Source organism: Musca domestica, unplaced genomic scaffold (assembly GCF_030504385.1).
Source record: "Musca domestica strain aabys unplaced genomic scaffold, Musca_domestica.polishedcontigs.V.1.1 18, whole genome shotgun sequence".
Classification (NCBI taxonomy): domain Eukaryota; kingdom Metazoa; phylum Arthropoda; class Insecta; order Diptera; family Muscidae; genus Musca; species Musca domestica.
In genome coordinates, this window is record NW_026712238.1 from 12,085,119 (window position 1) to 12,105,309 (window position 20,191).

Below are 20,191 nucleotides of genomic sequence, written 5' to 3' on the forward strand. Positions count from 1 at the left end.
CATAATTCGTGCCAAAGGTGACCAATTCTAACAAATCTAAACTTATTCTAAAATTTGATGCTATTTCCGATATTTTTTGCTTCCATCCATTAAAATATAAAGAAAATGTAAAAATTATGGCGTTTGACTTTGTTGCACTTCTTTATTTCACCCTGTATTTCGTTAATCACCAGATTCAAAACTGGAGTGAGAGGACTCCCGCCTGCGGTGCCCTTCTGCTGATAGTTTTCCTAGTGGAACTCTCTCTCTCTATCCCGTCTTGAGTGACTCGGTCCTGAATAATAAAACACCTGTGTTGATTTTTTAACTTAAAATGGTTTATATTATTTTCATTTATTTTTTTTATAATTATTTGTGGTTTATTTATTATTTATATTATATAGCTGTTGTGATTGAGAAAATTTGAAAAAAAAAAAAAAAAAAAAATAGACAAAAATACATGAACATTGGTAGTTCATACAAAATCTTGTTTCAAAATCGTCTGCATTTGTAGATCAAATATGAAGCAAAGTGAAGAAATTTGAAGAAATTATTCAAGACTATCCCGATAAATCAATTTATTTGTTCTAGATATATTATAAGATATTTCCAGGCTATGTAGGTCACAGAAGTTCAATTCTCTTTAAATATGAAAAAAAGTGAGAAATCGTAAACAAGTTTTCTAAGAGCATGTTGCTGTATGTAGATACGAATATGAACGGGAAAGAAAAACACCATTCCAAATAATATTCAAATGTTTTTTTGATTAAATTATAAATTCGAAATACATATGTGAAATTGTGGTTCTCTTTCACACTTGCTGCTTTCATGTCGATATACATAAGCAGGGGCTGGATTCTTGTTCTATGAAAATATGAAATGAAAAATATTTTCCTTATAAATTTTTTCATTTGACATTTCTTTTCTTTATAAAAGTTTTCATTTCACATCTTCATAGAACAAGAATTAAGGCCCAGGACCTAATTTATAAGTATTCTCTTCATTTATTCAGGTTCCACCACCTTTGCAATCTACACATAACTTGGAAATATTTTGCAATAGCCTAGCTTTTATCTGCGTTTATATGATAATGCGCTTATTTATTTTCTTTATAGTTAATTAGTTGTTGGCTGGTTGGCTTTTAATTTAAAATTAATTTTATTTATTTACTGTAATGTTGTTGTTGCATATTTATAATATTAACTTAGTTTAATGTATTTTTTGCAATTTTCTTGTTTATTTATAATTCTTGCGTGGTTTTATTCTTTTTGTATGTATGTGTAAAACTTAAATGTTACAGATATTGTTGTTTTTTGTTTGGTTCCACATTTGTTTTTTTTTTTTTCTTGTCAACTTCAATCCTTTTTTGTTTGTTTGCAAAACACAAATAAAAATATATAATTATTTTTGTTGCTATTTTTTAATAATATACTTCATGTGTTTTGTTCATATATATCCATTAGTAGCTATAATTTAAGTAATTTTATTATTTAATATGTATATTTATATACTTGTTTCTCATTTTTGTTTAAAACCAAAAACGTAAAAAACATCTTGGAAAAACACTACTCTGGAGTACATGGTATTGTGATAAGGAGGATGGAGGAACGGTGGAGGAGGAAGGTTTTTGATTGAAGTGATTGTTCAATGAATGCAGTAGCTTCAATTGTGGTGGTGGGAGGAACAGGATAATTAAACAAAATACAAAACGTACAAATTTAAAATAATTATATAATTAAAAAAAAGAAAAAAAAACTTATTAAAGACAAATAATATTACACACTACAAACTACTTTAGCAATATAATCGAAAAGGGATAAAGATAGTATGTTTCTTGTTTTTATATATATACGCATTTGTATAGCAAGTCCAAAGAGAGAAATGACTTGTTTATCCCATTCTAGCTTCACAGCTTTTTTATATCCAAATGTAAAAAGCATTTCCCGTTTTCTCTTGTATACGACCAATTACAGGGTATTGCTGGCTGGCTGGCTGGAGAACAGCAAATTATTGATGACAATGTTTGAAAGATGTAGTTGTAAAACAAGACATCAATGACATATAAATATATAAGAGTAGTAGTACACTATTACAATGAAAATATTTATAATTACACATAATAAGAAGCGCGAGTACACATCAGGAGACATTTTTTTTACTTTAATGAAGAATAAAATAATTATGGTGTTGTTGTTGTTGGCATTCTGTCTGTTGCTGGTGGTAATTTGTTTTGCGTCAAAATACTTCACACAAAGAATAAAAAACAATTTCAAGCAGCTTCGAGGAGGATAGTTATGATGATAGTTATTTTAGGGGGCGCCTTAATGATGGTGGGGTACTGTGGAAATATATATGTATGTGTGGGCTCTATGCTTCATCTCATTAAGTCTTAGCCATCCTCTTTGGGGGGAGTGAACCAACCTGTTGTACATACAGAAAAAAAGAATTTAGAATTACGAATTCGTTGCCAAGAACGCATTATTTTTTTTAACTCACCATTCTTTTCATGTATTTGAACCAATGATTTGAAACTCTGTTGCGCCCTCGCCAAACTGTATTGACCCTGCGATAAGGCCTGAGTAGGTAATTTAGTTATTCATATGGAAATGCGCAAATGCAAAGTAAACCACACCACAAAAGCAGTTTTTTAACCCAAAAATGTAATGAATACAGTTATACTTACCTTGGTTGCCCCAAACTGGATTCTGGCCTTGCCCTTAACTAATGTGGCTGCAATTTGCATAATAACCGCCTCCACGGTGTATGCCGAACTCCAGCCTTGCTTCGTTAGTAGCTCCATGCAAATTGCGCCTCCCAGTAAGACATAGCCACCTAGAATTCGATTACATTATGTCAGAGGTTAAAACTAGGAATGAGCATTCAAGGAAATACCTGATATAATTGGATGTACAACACGCACAAATGGCGGTTCAAATGGATAGGTTTCCTTGAATATTATATTTAGCAGAATACTATCTTTGCCTTCTTTCTCTTTGAGCATTATCAAATCGTTGTGTAATGGACTGTCGGGATCAACGGACTTAAGGCGTATATTCCATTCGTATATGGAGTCATTTACTAATTCTATGGAGTACATATTGCTCTTAAACGAATCAGAACGATAGATATCACGTAATTCTTTCATTAAGCGATCGGTTGCTTGAACGGAACCGGAAACTGAACCCTGAAAATAGGAGAATAAAGGAAAGGAAAATTAAAATTGTTTATTTTTTCATTATTAAGCATTGACATTTAAGAATTATGTAAACAGGGTGAGATGAAAAAACTGCAACCCACTTCAGACTGCTGTCATTTCTAAGCCATTCGTCCGACAGCCGTTAAAATTATTCCATTACTTTTCCAGTGGGCGAAAAATGACTCGTAAGCTGAACATATAGCAATATTCCATTCGGCAAATATTGAAAAATGAGCTCGGGGTAAAGCTATTGAAATTCCAAAAATTGCAAGAACTTACACCGCAACAAAAAGAAAATAGACTCAAAAGAGCGAAAGAGTTGCTTCGCTTGGCCGAAAGTGGCGAACTGCCGAATTTGGTTTTCTCCGATGAGAAAACATTCGTTGTCCTGCAGTTTGTAAACAACAAAATGATCGTGTTTACTTGCCAAAGAGGTCAGCTGAAAATGTTCACCTTCGGTTGGCCACCAGAACTCAAGCGTCGGCCATGGTGATGGTGTGGGCCGCCATAACAGCCGATGGTCGCTCTCCGCTCGTATTAACCGACTGTGGAGGGTGTATTAAAGCATTGGGCACGCAAACATTTTGGCCGCAGACCTTGGACATACCAACAGGACTCAGCACGCGCCACTCAAGAATGGTTACAAAATGATGGCCACTAAAATCTCTGGATACCAATCCGTTGGACTTTTGTGTCTGGAGTATTTTGGAAAGCAAGGTTGGCACTAAAAAATACCAAAGTGTCGATCACCTCAAGCAAGCGCTCCGCCGGGAATGGGCCAAAATACCGCAGAGCAACATTCGGTCAGCGTGTGCCGGTTTCATTGGCCTTTTGAAGGCCTTTATTCGTGCCAAAAGGGTGGCCAATTTGAACAAATCTAAACTTATTTGATATATTTCCGACATTTTTTGCTTTCATTCAATAAAATTAAAAAAATCTAAAAATTATGGCGTTTGACTTTGTTGCAGTTTTTTTCTCACCCTGTACGGCAGTATTTAAAAGCATTCCTTAACTAAAATAAAAAATATACTCACTTTTAGATAGTCTTGTCGTTGACTTTGACGCAGTCTTTCAAGTGTTGCTAAGTGTTCAACTTCCATTTCGTCCTTCTGTAAAAATTAAAAAAAAAAACGTTAATAACAAAATTGCGAGGACTATTAAAATTCGCAATCGCCCTTACTTTATTCGTACTGCGAACATCATCCATTTCCAGGGGAAGATCTTCATCTGCCTCGCTTTCTTGTTCACTGTCTCCAATGGGATCTTCGATATCATCTTGATCTGATTCGATATCCTCAATTTGATTCTGAGCTGCAGGCTGTTGATTCAATGATGATGAACTATTGGGTGGTGGCAATTGAAACGGTATTGTGAGGTTGTCTATATCGGGCGGCAGTGGAACATTATGTAGGCGGCACAATTCTCGTAATAATATGCCAACCTGTGGGGAAGAAAGAAAACATAATTAGCACAGTGTCGTCATCGCATTTAGGTCACCACAAATCACGACAACATAACCTAATAAAAACTCAATCAGTTAAATAAATAAACAAACAAAGCATAGCATAGCAAAATAAAATAACAACAAAAAGAACACACCAAAGAAAGGTCATTTCTGTTGCAAAGTTAGCATTGCAAACTGACCTGGTTTATGACATGGTTATCACGACCATTTGTATTGCTTAGTATTTGAACAGCATTTGTTACACTTGTCTCTTCACTTTCGGCAAACCAAACTGGGGGTGATGATGGATAAGTTTCCTGAAAGAAACAAAAAACCAACAAGAAATGTTAAAAAGTGTTATTTTGTGTGGTATAAAAAAATTTATAGAAATTGATGACAGGAAATCTAATCAGTTAATTTAATTATTAAAGCCTGCAAAGATTAATGGCCTACACAAAATATTTTTTATACATTCATTTTATATAGAAAACAAAGCAGGTATTAATTTCGATTTTTTCATGTGTGTTTTATAAATATCTTTCATGACACAATGAACTTTATCGTATTGTACTGGAATGGTTCATTAAACTGTCATTAAGTTAATAATTAAAATACAAAAATCAATTGTGTTTATTTAGGAGGCTTGAAAATTCTGTACCCAGCCCATCCACGTGTTATTTATTGAATAATACCGAAAAATTCCCACTTTTGCAATCCCACACATTTTTGGAAAAGTCCGTAAATTTGTAAGTCAATGTAACACCACTTTTCAAAAATAAAACAATACCACTCAAGTAATTTTTGGAAAGTTTTAGAGCGAAGTTTGCGAAATTGCTTTTTATCATGAAACATCGCATCTAAAGTAAAAGTTAAAGTAACTAAGATTTTTTTTCTCAACATTTGGCTTGGAAAATCTAATTTTCTGCTATTGGGCTCATCGGAAATGGCTTCGATAGGGCTACGTTGGTGGCATCGATGGCAGTTTGAATGCGAGTTCCGCGACACCTACAGGCTACTCGAATGCAACGCAAAATTATTATCGATTTATTGGCTGGGGATCCATTTTTATTGTTTTTAAATTTTTATACACTCCACCATAGCATGGAGGGTATATTATGTTGGTCTTTCCGTTTGTAACACCTCAAAAAGTATATACATTCTCGATCAGCATAAAATTCTATGTCGATTTAGCGAGGTCCGTCTGTCTGTCCGTCCGTCCGTCTGTGGAAATTAAAGTAGGTTGATAAAATTCTACTCAAATGTGTATTATGTCTGCAGGACTTTTGGTTTTGAAAATGGATCATGTAGGTCCAAGTTTTTTTGTAGCCCCCATCTACCGGTACTTCCGATATTCGGTACTTTAATGATTTTAGCGACATTCATCACCGGAATTGTTTCAAATGTGGTATCTAAAGTTCGTAATGTATGCCACAGCCTATGACAGAAAATTGTCTGTGCAGGTCCACGTCTTCGTATAACCCCCATACAACGGGAGTACCGTTATTCGGTATTTTGATGATTTTAGAGACATTATTTACGGGAATTGTTTCAAATTTGGTATTTGATACTACAGTATATCTGTCATAGGCTGTAGTATCATGCAGCCTATGACAGATCAGGTCTGGTCTGTGCAGGTCCACGTCTTCGTATCACCCCATATAACGGTACTCCTCGAAATTCGCTATATTGACGATTTTAGCGACTTTATTCACCGGAATTGTTTTAAATTTGGTGTTTAAAGTTCGTAATGAATACTACAGCCTAAGATAGACAATTGTCAGGGCAGGTCCAAGTCTTCGTATATCCCCCACATAACGGTACCTCCCGATAATCAGTATTTCCATGATTTTTGCAACTTTATTCACCGGAATTGTTTTAAATTTGGTATTTGAAGTTCGTAATGGATACTATAGCCTATGGTAGACAATTGTCTGTACAGGACAACGTCTTCTTATAATCCCACGTATTCTTAAACGGTTCCTCCGATATTTGTTATATTGATGATTTTGGCTACATTATTCACCGATTTTTTATCAAGTTTCGCATTTGAATATTGTAATGGCTTATGACAAAAGTCGCCTATGCAGGCTCACATCGTCGTATAGACCTAATATAGACCCCAATATATCGACTACATTAGATATTTTTATGGTTTTAACAGAATTTTTAACGGATGTTATTTTTTTGAGAATTGCCGAATTCGTGCCAAATGGTGGAGGGTATTCAAAGATCGGCTCGGCCGAACTTACAGCTTTTTTACTTGAACCATTTGGTTTAACCTAATCGCTGCAACGGATCGATGTGGTACCACATCCGTTCATATGAATTGTCATTAAAGCAATCAACAGAACAAAATATGTGGGTGTGAAAAGTTAAATGCAAAAATCGATGGCAAATGCCTCCTCAAAGGATGGGATTGTCTGCAAAGTCAGGAATGCTTTTAGCAAACTTGTAGATGATGATCTATGTCTGGAAAGAACTTAAGAATTTCTATCTCCCAAGTTCCAAATAAATAGCCTATGTCTCTTGTTAATTAATATTGTCTCTTATAAACGACAGCAGACTGAAGTTGGCTGCAGTTTTTTTTATCTCATCCTATATATTGACTGGCCACTGGATGGAAGAAAACAGCAAAATCAGCAGAAATGGTTCGAAAAGTAAAGAAGCGACTTGATCGAAACCCGCGTCGCTGTGGCCGAAAATGGCTCGTTTCTGAACATATCGCAATATTCCATTCTGCAAATATTGAAAAATGAGCTCGGGTAAAGCCATTGAAATTCCAAAAAGTGCAAGAACTTACACCACAACGAAAAGAAAATAGACTCAAAAGAGCTAAAGAGTTGTTTCGCTTGGTCGAATGTGGTGAACAGCCGAATTTGGTTTTCTCCGATGAGAAACCATTCGTTGTTCAAAATGATCGTGTTTACTTGCCAAAGAGGTCAGCTGAAAATGTGCACCTTCGGTTGGCCACCGAAACTCAGGCGCCGGCCATGGTGATGCTGTGGGCCACCATAACAGCCGATGGTCGCTCTCAGCTCGAATTAATCGACCGTGGCATTAGAATAAATGCCGAATATCATAGCGAAACTATTCTGGAGGGTGCATTAAAGCCTTGGGCACGTAAACATTTTGGCAGCAGACCTTGGACATTCCAACAGGACTCAGCACCATCGAACTCAGCACGCGCCACCCAAGAATGGTTACAAAATGAGGTTCCTTCATTTCCAACGCATAATGGCCAACAAAATCTTCGGATACCAATCCGTTGGACTATTGTGCCTGAAGTATTTTGGAAAGCAAGATTGGCACTAAAAATTACCAAAGTGTCGATCACCTGAAACAAGCACTTTGCCGGGAATAAGCCAAAATACGGCAGAGCAACATTCGGGGAGAGAGTGACGGCTTTATTGGCCGTTTGAAGGCCATAATTCGTGCCAAAGGTGACCAATTCGAACAAATCTAAACTTATTCTAAAATTTGATGCTATTTCAGACATTTTTTGCTTTAGTTCAATAAAATTAAAAAAAGAATGTAAAAATTATGGCGTTTGACTTTGTTGCAGTTTTTTTATGTCACCCTGTATGTACCGCGATTCTTACATCAGACTTACTAAGTGAAGGGAGCTTGTTCTTCCTGTGCATCTATTTGAGAAACCAAGTTATCTGAAATGCACCTCATAACTATTTTCGTTTGCCCAATTAGCCAAAAAAAAAACTTACCAAGTAAAACATACATGGGAGTAGATCAGGTCTACTTAGAATGACTTTAGTTGTGTAAAGCATGGCTAAATTTATTTGCATTTTTTATTTTTCAAGCAATTGTAAAGTGTTGCACAGTCTCTCTTCAAAAATTCCCACATCAATGAATCTGACTTTGCGCCAGGGCAATCGGTCTGTCGCATATCACCTAACACCTTAATGTTTATGGACTGCTGAAAATTGTTTATTAAAAATAGAGAAGCAACAATGTTTGATGTTAAACATTTTCTGATTTTTTTCCTGAAAGTTTAATGTTTGGTTGTACCCAACATCTCAATTGCCCCGGACTATTTTTAAAAGCAAAGCAACAAAGTTTTATATGGTCTTTTGTTCCATTGAAATTAAGATTTTTTGTTGGGAATCCTCGGTTTGGCTAATTTACCGACGAACAAAAGAAAAGCGTCATATGGGATTTTATCCCTTTTCATAACTTCGCCTTGAAATATAAGACATGTTTGTTCGCAGAACAAACAGTGCGAGCGAGTGAATGACGCCGCCGCCAGCAGTACCTACATAATCGGATATGAATCACTAAAATGAAGGGGGTTAAAGTACTGATGATTTTCATCTCAAAGGCCAAAAAATGGACAGAGAGAGAGCGCGCAAAAAAGTAGAATGCCGTTGTGTAGGAGCTAAGTTTTAAATTTCAATAAAGCAAAAAAACATTACATGACAGAAGGGTTAACATGATCAAAAAAACAACAAGAACAAAAACGTATAAATATGCAATTTCACTGTGACCCCCATACATTCAGCAACAATAAACAAATAAAAAAGGGTAATGACTGCTGCTGTTACTGTGGAGCCATCCAGGAACAATTTCACAGCATACAAGGAGAGGTGGTAAAGCAAAACATTCAAGAATGGAGAAAGCAACAAACAAATGTCCGGGCAGTGACATACACCACAGCGCGCTAACCAATCAAGTGAAATTGTAATTTAACCTTTAATTAGAGCATTGAACCAGCAGCGGAACCATATGACAATGCACTCACATACACACAATTGCACACAGCGTATTATATTCCGGTTTTTGTACTGCCCTAAAAAACCTTTCATCATCAATAAAAGCAGCCTGTGATAAGATGAATATATCTACCTTGGAGCTGGGTATATGGCCAAAAGAAGGAGATCACCATGGTCAAAGCCTACTTTTCTCGGACATTTAACTTCAGTACCCTAATTCGTGTACATCGAATGTTGATTGTGGTATTTTCCAAGCGAGAATTATTATCGTCCTTAATGCATAATAATGAATATGGTATAGCTATAGCAGCGATCTGAAACCGGGGTGTGTATTTTTCCAAGCCAAGCTGAAGGAGATCACCTTGGACACACAAAACAGTAGAGGATTCCACAAAAACAATCGCCTTTGCAACAGTCCCATGATTTACACGAGAGTCGGCAACTGCTTCACTCAAACGCCTTTGGCCCATTGTGTTCATCATAGGAAGAATAAAATTGTTGGTGTTAGGGGTGATAGAAGGGTTAATAGAGAAAGTACTGTTAGTTGTTGTTGTAGCAGCTCATACCGCTGTGTTCGATCTGACTCCTCTCAATCGAGTTCTACCTCTAAGTCCAGTCTCAAAAAGGATGTAACCTGTGCGGGTTGGATCCATAACGAGACTGGATAGCGAAAAAGGTGCAGCCTGTTATGAGGTCCTGTGCCACAAGCTGGGCAGATGTTCGCTATCGATCCGGGCCCAATGATAATGATGGGATCTATGTTTGAAAAGAACGTTAGAGTTTCCATTTTCCATCTGCAAAATAGCCCATATCTCATGTTGGAAAACATGTTCAAATCGTCTCTATCTCTTCTTCATTTTCAAAAAGTCTACAGGAACACATCTTGAGGTCAGATAACTGATCCTGTTGCAGTGGTCAGTCAGTATGCTCACCAAGATTCTTAGATTAGACCTACTAAGTGATAGATGATAGCTTCTTCTGCTCCTTGAGATTACGGGCCAAATGGCCTTAAATAGCCTGTAACCGGTTTCTATATACCATCTTCTTCCAACTTCTTCGATGAGAGGTTTTTTAAGCAATTAACGTAATAGCTTATTGCTGACTTAACAGTTACATCAATTGGTAGGTCAATCGACTCATTCCTCACTATTTTCCTATGTCCTGGAATCCAACAAAAGCTTAAATCAATCTCGTATTTCAATGAGGGCATTATTGCAGTCAAGAGTGGCTTTCGATTTAATGATACTTGACTTGATTAGTTTGAGGAGCGAATCTCCATCTGAAGTTGTCAGTAAGCATATATGAGTATGCTCACCAAGATTCTTAGATCAGACCTACTAAGTGATAGAAGATAGCTTGTTCTGCTCCTTGAGATTACGGGCCAAATGGCCTTAAATAGCCTGTAACCGGTTTCTATATGCCATCTTCTTCCAACTTATTCGATGAGAGCTTTTTTAACGTAATAGCTTATTGCTGGCTCAACAGTTCCATCAATCGGTAGATCAATCGACTGGAAACCTTCTCGAATTAATTCATCAGCCACCTCATTCCCCACTATGTTCCTATGTGCTGGAATCCAACAAAGCTTAATGCAATCTCGTATTTCAATGAGGCCATTATTGCAGTCAAGAGTGGCTTTCGATTTAATGACACTTGACTTGATTGGTTTGAGGAGCGAATCTCCATCTGAAGTTATCATTAAGCATATATAAGTTTTTAATCATTGGGTTAGGACAGAATACGTCAGCACTGGTCCCTTCATCCATCTTGACATATGAAGGGAGACCGTCCGATGAAGTTTACCAGCGGCCCTGGCGATCCTATCAGGCATCTTAAGGCCAATATAATTGAAGTAGAAAAAGTTTAACAATGACTTCTCGAAGTTCTTCTTCCAGTTTAAACGTTGGTCCAATATCGTACCCAGGAATTTGTGGCACAAAGAGAAAGATTCAGTGTGACAGCAAAATTTAATCAATTTTGCGTTTTATAATAGTAAGAGTTCATTCTTTGCAGAGTTTACCCAGAGACCATTGTCAAGGGCCCAAACAGACAACTATACTAGAACACATTGCAGAAATAGTTGAAAGAAGTCTCCCAGTTAAGAGCACCACTACGTCATCGGCATATGTGCCTGTCTTTATTCAAAGCTGGTCGAAACTCACAAGTATTTCGTTAATCACCAGAAGCCAAAACAGGGCTGAGAAAACTCCTCCTTGCGACGCCGTTCTGCTGACTATTTTCCTAATGGAAATCTCTCCCAAACTCAAACTGGTTATTCTGCTTTTTAGTATCCTATCAATCTATTCAATCAGGATAGAGAAAATACCAGAGACATAGAGAGAGCATAATGATTCCAACTTAAAATTGTTAAAGCCATAGCGGGGCTCAAACAAAGCTGCCAAACTAAATTTGGAGCTTTCTTATTTTTCGGAATACATTAGACAACTTGGGGTATGACAGTCTCCACTGACCGACCCTTGACATAGGTATGCTGGGATGTACTTATTATGTTTACATTAAAATTGGAACCAATTTCTAGGTCCAGATATCTGGAATAATTATACAACCATGAATGTTATATTAGGCCACTAAATGTTGAATGGCTCCATTCACCTGGAGTAAAAATATAGCTCTGAATGTTGTATTAGGTACCTCATTGTCAAACGTAGATCCTTTGTGTTTCTATCATGAAATTCTTAAGACATTGTAAATTGTATACATTATTACAACATTTTTGAAGATCCTCGCCCTTTCAGGAATATTTACCTCTTCACACTTAAATGCCAATATAAATTTGCTACACGACAAAGAAAGTGTCATGGATATACCATTCGAATGTGTCACATACATTTAATACAAATGTACACAATTTGTGTGATTGTCTAAAAATGGCATCAAAACGGTTGTATCAACAAGGAAACCATCACAATAACAATAATAATATCGCATCATAATCTTAGCACTCTTTATGATGTTGAAAAATGGAACAATGTTAATATTTATACTTCACTTGAGCTCTTTTTACTCTTCATTTCTTTCATTTGTAATCCCTTCCGTTTAACCCCCTAGGTTGTACCTCATCCACCCCCACCCGCAACCAACATTGACAAGTTTTGTAAAATAAATGTATCTGCAGTAATAAATAGGCTGCTTGCCGCCGCCGCTACTGTTCGTTCGGTAAGCCTATGAAAGCGACAACACGATAGAAAAAGAAAACGGATGAAAGAAAGTCGACAACATTATATGGTAGGTAGGTGGATAAAATATTTGTAATGACAATGTCAAGTTTGTTGTACACCAACCAACAGTATACGGATGCATGGATGGTTGAATGGTTGGTTGGATGGATGGATGGATGGTCGGCTGGAAGGAAGGAAGAGTAAAGAGGTGGTGTATATAACTACTTAGAGACGCATTTTTATACGTGTTCAAGTGGTAATGATGCAGTTTAGGATTATCAATGTAAGTTCTTGGCAAATACTCATGTATGCGTAAATGGAGGGTAATACACTTGAGCAAAAGTTTCTTTTTTATGTGTGGGCGATATAATATAATAAAATACTAAACTAATATTGCAAATAGCAAGAAAGATGTTTTTATGGAAAAGTTTATGTTGTGGTATAATTTATATGATTCCGGGAAAAGTATTGGAAGAATATTTGAGTTTCAGGGAGTATCGGACACATTCCACAGCCCAGTAGATATACTGGGATTGTCTGGAAGAGTTTCATTGAAAACCGGGAACCTCAACGAATATCAGGCTTAGATGTTAATATACTGAGTGTCTACGTGTCGTGGACAGTCTGACAGAGTTTTAACCGATATCAGGTTTACAGGGTGAAATAAAAAAAATGCAACACAGTCAAACGCCATAATAATTAAAGAAAAAAATTCGGAAACAGCCTTAAATTTTAGAATAAGTTTAGATTTGTTCGAATTGGTCAACTTTTTGGAACGAATTATGGACTTCAAACGGACAATAAAACCGTCACCCGCTGCCCGAATGTTACTCTGCGGTATTTTGCCCCATTACCGGCCAAGTGCTTGCTTGAGGTAATCGACACTTTGGTATTTTTTAGTGCCAACCTTGCTTGCCAAAATACTCCAGACACAATAGTCCAACGGATTGGTATCCGGAGATTTCGGTGGCCATGGAAATGAAGACATGAACCTCATTTTGTAAACATTCTTGGGTGGCTCGCTCTGAGTGCGATGGTGCTGAGTCCTGTTGGAATGTCCAAGGTCTGCGACCAAAATGTTTACGTGCCAAATGCTTTAATACACCCCTTCAGAGTATTTTCGCGATAATATTCGGCATTTAATCTGATGCCACGGTCGATTAATACAAGCGGGGAGCGCCAATCGGCTGTTATTGCGGCCCACACCATCACCATGGCCGGCGCTTGAGTTCCGGTGGCCAACCGAAGGTCCACATTTTCAGGTGACCCCCTTGGACAAGTAAACAGGATCCTTTTGTTTGTTTACAAACTGCTGGACAACGAATGTTTTCTCATCGGAAAAAAACAAATTCGGCAGTACACAACTTTCGGCCAAGCGAAGCAACTCTTTAGCTCTTTTGAGTCTATTTTGTGCAAATTGAGAGAAATCCAACACATTGGTCCCTAGAAGCCTTAAAACGTCCCTGGCTGCAATGGCCTAAGCCCAAAATTGCATGTCGCTCATATGTCAAAATTACAAATATACACTATTTACTTTATCTAAAAACTTCAAGTGAAAAATTCAACAAATATTTCTAAAACATTCAAAGTGCGGCAATTAGTAGTAATATTCATATTGTTTTTTATTACTAAAACAATTGCAATGAAAATTAAAAACGGTAGTTTTCCATATTTGTACTAATTTACATACAAATGAAAATTACAATTAATGTAACACGATATCTGACATACAGACAATATGTACGAGTGTACGCTATGAAAAGTAAGCTGTGTAAAAAATGCAATTAGAATAATGTAATTTCTTTTTTCAGAAATACACAAATTTATATTTTGCCTTTGCATGTTAATTGCAATATCATATTGTGATTCATGAAACAATCAAATTGTTTGCCAAAATAAGTGAAAGTGTTTTGAAATCAATGAATTAAATTATTATTTTTTTTTCAATTGTTTTGTTTATTTAAAAACTCAAGTTGGGTAGAGTATGCCTATTTGACAGTCTAGTCCCCAGCTAGAAAATAGGACTAGAGGGTGATAACACTATTTTGTGTCTAAATGCAGGATACCCAGTTCAAACAGAGAAGTGCAATATCTTACCAAAGATAATCCAGTTGTTAGCTGCGAACCAACATCGATTTTTTGTCATGAGGCAAGGAAATCTCTTCCAAAAATTAACATCCTTCAATGCAGAAATGGGTGAAAAAAAAAAGAACAATAGGCTTATTCAGGTTAAAAGTTCTTCGTTTCTCCGTTAATAGCATTTATTATAGAGCTCTGATTACTACGGTATATAATTCTTGAGCTATTGACGTTAGCATTCCCTTAGTTCCTTACATTTCTTATAGTTTTTAAGACCTAATTCTGGTAAGAAGGATCTCAAATCGTTCGAGCAATGGGAAAACACTGTTGTCTTCTCACAAAGTTATTAAATGAATGCCTAGGAGACTCTAGGGTTCATGATTTAAAAATATATCCGAAGGTAAATGCGATAGATTAAGAGTAGCCGAAGCAAACTCGATTTACCATGACTCTTTCAGATGACCTAAATTTGTATCGCACCTGAATTTAAGGTACGATACTTAACTTTTGACTAGCCTTTGGTATGCCCATAAATTAGTCCTCACATCTCTTAATTCACTTTGCACGCCACTAGTCCAAGTATTCGAATTTCTAAATTTGGATCCATACTACCCAGCTACATGTATTGCATGGTTACAACTGACCCTATGATAGATCTTATTCCAAAGAGAATTTTGTGAATCGTCATTTTTATTTAGCATGTAAAATACATAAGATTTTATTTAAAAAAAAATTGATGCACAGGAACTTTTTTTATCTATTAATGGGTGGTGGTAAGTGTTAAGCCGCGACCGAAAGTCTACAGTGCATGAAATATTTTTTCAGAAGAAATTTTTTCCTAAGCCAGTGTTCATTCTGTCCATCGTCGAAAGTCTAGGCGGAAACCCCATGAGAAATTTGCATCAAATGGGGTGTTACAGGTGTGGGAACAATTCGTGTTTCAGAGGTAGGAATTTTAATACTAATTTCAGAACAGGTGGAGGCGGGAACGGATACACGAGCATTTGAATACAAAATTAAGGTTCCAGTTCGCATAGACTATCTAAACCGATTTAGGAGTTATTAAAATTCCGATTTTTTGTAGTCGTATTTGGAATAAAACCCTGCAGAAAATCGAAAAATGATCTATCATAGGGTTTCATTAAATCTGTGCCAAATTATTGCTGATGTTCAAATCTTTCTAAAATGCTACAGTATGTGGTATTAGCTTTCCTGGGCATTTGACATTGACAGCATTTTATTATGCCGCTGCACCGGCAAGACCTTGGTCTCGTCGTGTAGATGATCAACGGGTGTCTTATGGGGTAACTTTTTGCGGTTTTTGAGGTTGTAAGGGACCAGATTATTTTTCGATCCCCAAGTACTACCTAGCAGTGGGATGCTTTTAGCAAACCCATAGATGATGGAATCTAGGAATCTGAGAAGAACGTTGGAGTCCCACCTACCAAATGACAAATGTCTCCTATTGGATAACACACCTGCATTGTAGGTGTTCAATCGTTCCCCAGCTTCGTTCACATTGTCTTCAGTATTCAGGACCACTGCTATCTCATTTTGAGGTCAGAAATCCGATACTACAGTGGCCAGATAATATGCCTTCGCGATCTTTAGGACAGACATGCTAACTAATATGAGGTAGCAGGATTTTCTACTCGAGACTACAGGCCAGATTGCCTTAGATACCTTTGAAACCGGTTTCCAAGTGCCATCTTATGTCAGCTTATTCGTGCAGTGTCTTATCGGGAGTTTTGTTCCCATAAGACAAAGTGAGTCGACATTATTTGGACACGCCTTCCCAATTTTTAGGTGAGACCTGCTAATTAATAGGAGGCATCAGGATCTTCTACTCGAGACTACAGGCCAGATTGCTTTAGATACCTTTACAACCGGTTTCCAAGTGACATATTATATCAGCTTCTGCCATGAGAGCGTTTTTGAAGCAGTTGATATGTCTGTGTCATGAATAGTTAGAGTAATCGGTGGGGAACATCTCGAGCTAATTCGTCAGCCATTTCATTTCCCAAATTTTCGACTTTGAGGTATGTCCAACATCAACCATATATTTTAATATTCAAAACGGTTCGAAACCCCATATCAGTACATTCAGGAAAGATATTGACTATATGGTTACAACTTGGCTACATCTATTTTCTGGACCCTGTTTGTTTTATACCCTACACCACAATGTGATCAGGGTAATATGTCTTTGTGCATTTCTTTGTAACAGGCAAAAGGAAACGAGATAGACCCACAGTTCCTTTTGATGATCTGCATAGAATCACATTCTGAGTCGATTTATACATATCCGTCCGTCCGCCTGTCTGTCCGTGTATTTTTGTAAACAAAGTACATTTCGCATTTATTGCCCTATCCAGATGAAAATTTGCACAAAACATTTGTTTAGAGAAATTTGGAGATAATCGGTCAAAATTTAGATATAGCTCCCGATTTGCCTTTTATTGTGCACCAAACATGTAATATCAGCCCGAATAGTATGCAATTTTGCACATACAACCAAATTAGGCCTGAAAATAAGTATGCCAAATTTGTCCCAAAAAATATGGCAATATGGTTAAAGTTGCGATTTTCCCACCTTAAAGTGGACAAAAAAGAGGAAATCAAAAAAAAAAAAAAAACTAAAATTCTAAAACAGCTGTTTCAACTTACCGTGATGTTTGCATGGATGTCATAACGTTTGCCACTCTTTCCGATAAAACGACATGTTAACTCATCAACACTGGAGTTCAGTATCTGAAAACGTTCGTGGTTCTTTGTGAAGATTTTTTCCAATGTTTTTATTTCCAATTTCAGGGTATTGAGACACGCCATTGTGGTTTAGGCAACGACGATAAATACTGCTACCAAAAATCGCACGCGCGATTTTACGCACTGAATAGTTAAAGGCGCGCGCGTGTTGTCACCTCGTATTTTTTTGTTTTCTTCGTCGTTGCGACAAGACAGGCAAAAAAGTAGGACTGTTACCGTAGCCTAGATGCACAATTATAGAAAAGAGGTAAAATTAAAAACATTATTTCACACATTTTTTTCTCAAAGATTTTAATTGATGGACATCTATGAACATTGGTTGTAAACACCGTTTAGATTGTGGTAGGGTAGTTTAAGGCGATATTAAGTCTGTTTTTCATTTCATTTTTTGTCTTCATAGCCATCATTGCTTTGTCACACACACACATATACACACGCACAAAGACTGCAAAGTTCCATGAAACAAATGTTTCATCATTTCTTTTTCACTTTTTGTGTTTTTGTTCCACCAAATCGTTCTTTGTTGCAGACAATAATATTTTTTGTCAGTTGGTTTACTTTGAACGTTGTCAAGTCGAGAGTTTGGTTTTCATTTGCACTTTGTTTTTTTTAAGTTGATTTGTTGTTGTTGTTTTATTATTTCTCTGTTCAATCATGTCTATGTATTGCGATTTACTGTTAAACGCGTAGGTCTTGTCATTTTGTTGTTGCGTGGATGACGATGATGATGATAATAATAATGATGTCTCTGCTTTGAGGCTGCGTTGCGCAGCTGCTGCGTGTATCCAAAATGATTCCTTGTCTTGATGTGTGCAGCACTACCAAAAGAGAATACATAAACAGTACTTTAACTTGTTATTGTTCGAAATTGTCACAAAACAGAAGATTGCCAACAAAAGTTTAGTTGGTTTTGTTTGTGCACTGTCTTATCGGGAGTTTTGTTCCCAAAAGGCAAGGTGAGTCGTTATTATTTGGACACGCCAGAGCATACACACACGCCTCATAAAACATCAACTTTACTTTTTGGGTCGCCCTCGTCACCATCGATGATGGCAAGTTGTATGTCGTCTCCCTTTTTTTTCAATCGATCTTCCGCAAAGGAAACTCAGACGAGACGACAATGGCGAGAGGTGGTACGCTACCTGCGTCACGTCGTCGAATAAATTGTACTTCGTTAAAATTTATTAAACGTGAATTTGTTGTATTTTCGTGTTTTTGCAACACTGACTGATTTCTTATTGGATATTGTGGGGGAAAGTATTGCCAACATATGTAACCGCAGAAATAGGTCTTTCATTTTTAAGGGAAAATACATTTTTTTACTTAAAACTACATTACAAAAAAACCACTGCAGTATTTCACAAATTAATAAATAAAGTCTGTAAAATAACAACAAAAAAATCACACCATGGGGAAAACACAACATAGCGAATGACGATTTCATTTGCTATCAACGAATACGACACAGCAAAAAATAACAAAAACAACAACAGAAATATCATCCATGTACTCCACCATCAACAATACACCAAAAACAACAACAACGGTACCAAGAAATCAACGAAACCAATGTTCGTCGCTCACGCACACACACAAAGAAATGAAATCTGCAGCCACAGTCTGGATGGCGAACAAGTTTTTTGCCAATAGAAAACTTTTTTGTTTGCGAAAACTTCCGTAATATTTTTCAAAATGTTTTACTCATTTGCAAATATTTGATTAATATGTTTTTGTTTTCGCGTTGGCCTTTCCGTGGCATACACTTTTGTGCAATTTTACCTAATTTTTTTGTTATTTGTTCGCTTTTTTGTAATTTATCAAAACCCGATGCTTCTGGCGATTTTAAAGGAAAGTGACAGAGTGTATAGCCGAATCATTGTGGTCAACGGCGACAGCAATAATAAACGCATGCATTGCCAACTCTCTGGCTTTCGTCAATATATTATGTGCATGGGTGCTTCACATGCATTAATTTATGTTATCGATAAGCCGTTGTTACATTCAATAAAGAGGCACATAAAACTGCATTTACCACAAAAAAACTCAAGGTGCCAATAAAAATTGCAATTTTAGGCATTATTCCAAATTGTATTGTACTTTTTTCTTTAATTTCCCATTTTGTTAGTTTAAACATAAAACTTTAAATGTACAGTACTTAGTTACTATATATATTTTTTATTTGTGTATTTATGTCAATAGGCCTATTCGTATGTAAAAACTGAAGGCTTGTTTCATACCGTATACACGAAAACTTTAGATAAATTTTACATTTCAAACGAATATATTTGTCAATATAGAAATAGGTATTATATATTTTTATTGAAATATTATATTTGACAGCAAAGTTAAACAACAACGTCGAGTTTCAAGCTGAAAAATATCTGAATCACCGATTTTAGACTATGGCATTAATTCTATCATGATAATAACACTGCAGATTGAACCAACAAATAAATATTTTTAAATAAAAATATGACTTACAACATAAATTTTTTTATCATATATTTTTATTTATTGTATATTTTTGACAACAAAGGTGGACATCAGCAGAGGCTCAATTCTTGTTCTATAAAAATGTGAAATGAAGACTTTTATAAAGGAAAAAAATGTCAAACAAAAAAAAATATAAAGAAAATATCATTCATTTCATATTTTCATAGAACAAGAATCCAGCCCCAGGTAATCTTAAGTTTCAAGTTGAAAAAATATTTGCTTTACCTATTTTAGACTGCGGCATTAATTCTACTATGATAACAACACCGCTAATTGAACTGACTAATAAATATTTTTATATGAAAATATCATTTACAACATTAATAACATT

At 36.2% G+C, this 20,191-nt stretch overlaps 1 protein-coding gene across 4 annotated transcripts; it reads right to left on the reverse strand.

The window, feature by feature from the left end:
• Positions 1-295: 295 nt before the first annotated feature.
• On the reverse strand, positions 296-19,300 carry LOC101901243 (ubiquitin-conjugating enzyme E2 Q2). 4 transcript variants are annotated; one of them, XR_009341943.1, is made up of 10 exons: positions 19,147-19,300; positions 17,269-17,589; positions 4,820-4,936; positions 4,356-4,616; positions 4,210-4,284; positions 2,872-3,163; positions 2,663-2,811; positions 2,476-2,542; positions 960-2,400; positions 296-830 (listed from the first exon to the last, which is right to left on the reverse strand). XR_009341943.1 is itself a non-coding variant. In XM_005179552.4 (9 exons), the coding sequence occupies exons 2-9, from the start codon at positions 17,428-17,430 to the stop codon at positions 2,369-2,371; spliced, it is 1,167 nt and encodes a 388-aa protein (XP_005179609.1). In that variant the 5' UTR covers positions 17,431-17,589; positions 19,147-19,300; the 3' UTR covers positions 296-2,368. The 4 variants fall into 4 exon arrangements, 1 of the variants encoding a protein (XP_005179609.1); XR_009341941.1 differs by having other exon boundaries at positions 2,476-2,554; XR_009341942.1 differs by lacking the exon at positions 19,147-19,300 and adding an exon at positions 18,388-18,412 and having other exon boundaries at positions 2,476-2,554.
• Between the last annotated feature and the right edge of the window lie 891 nt (positions 19,301-20,191).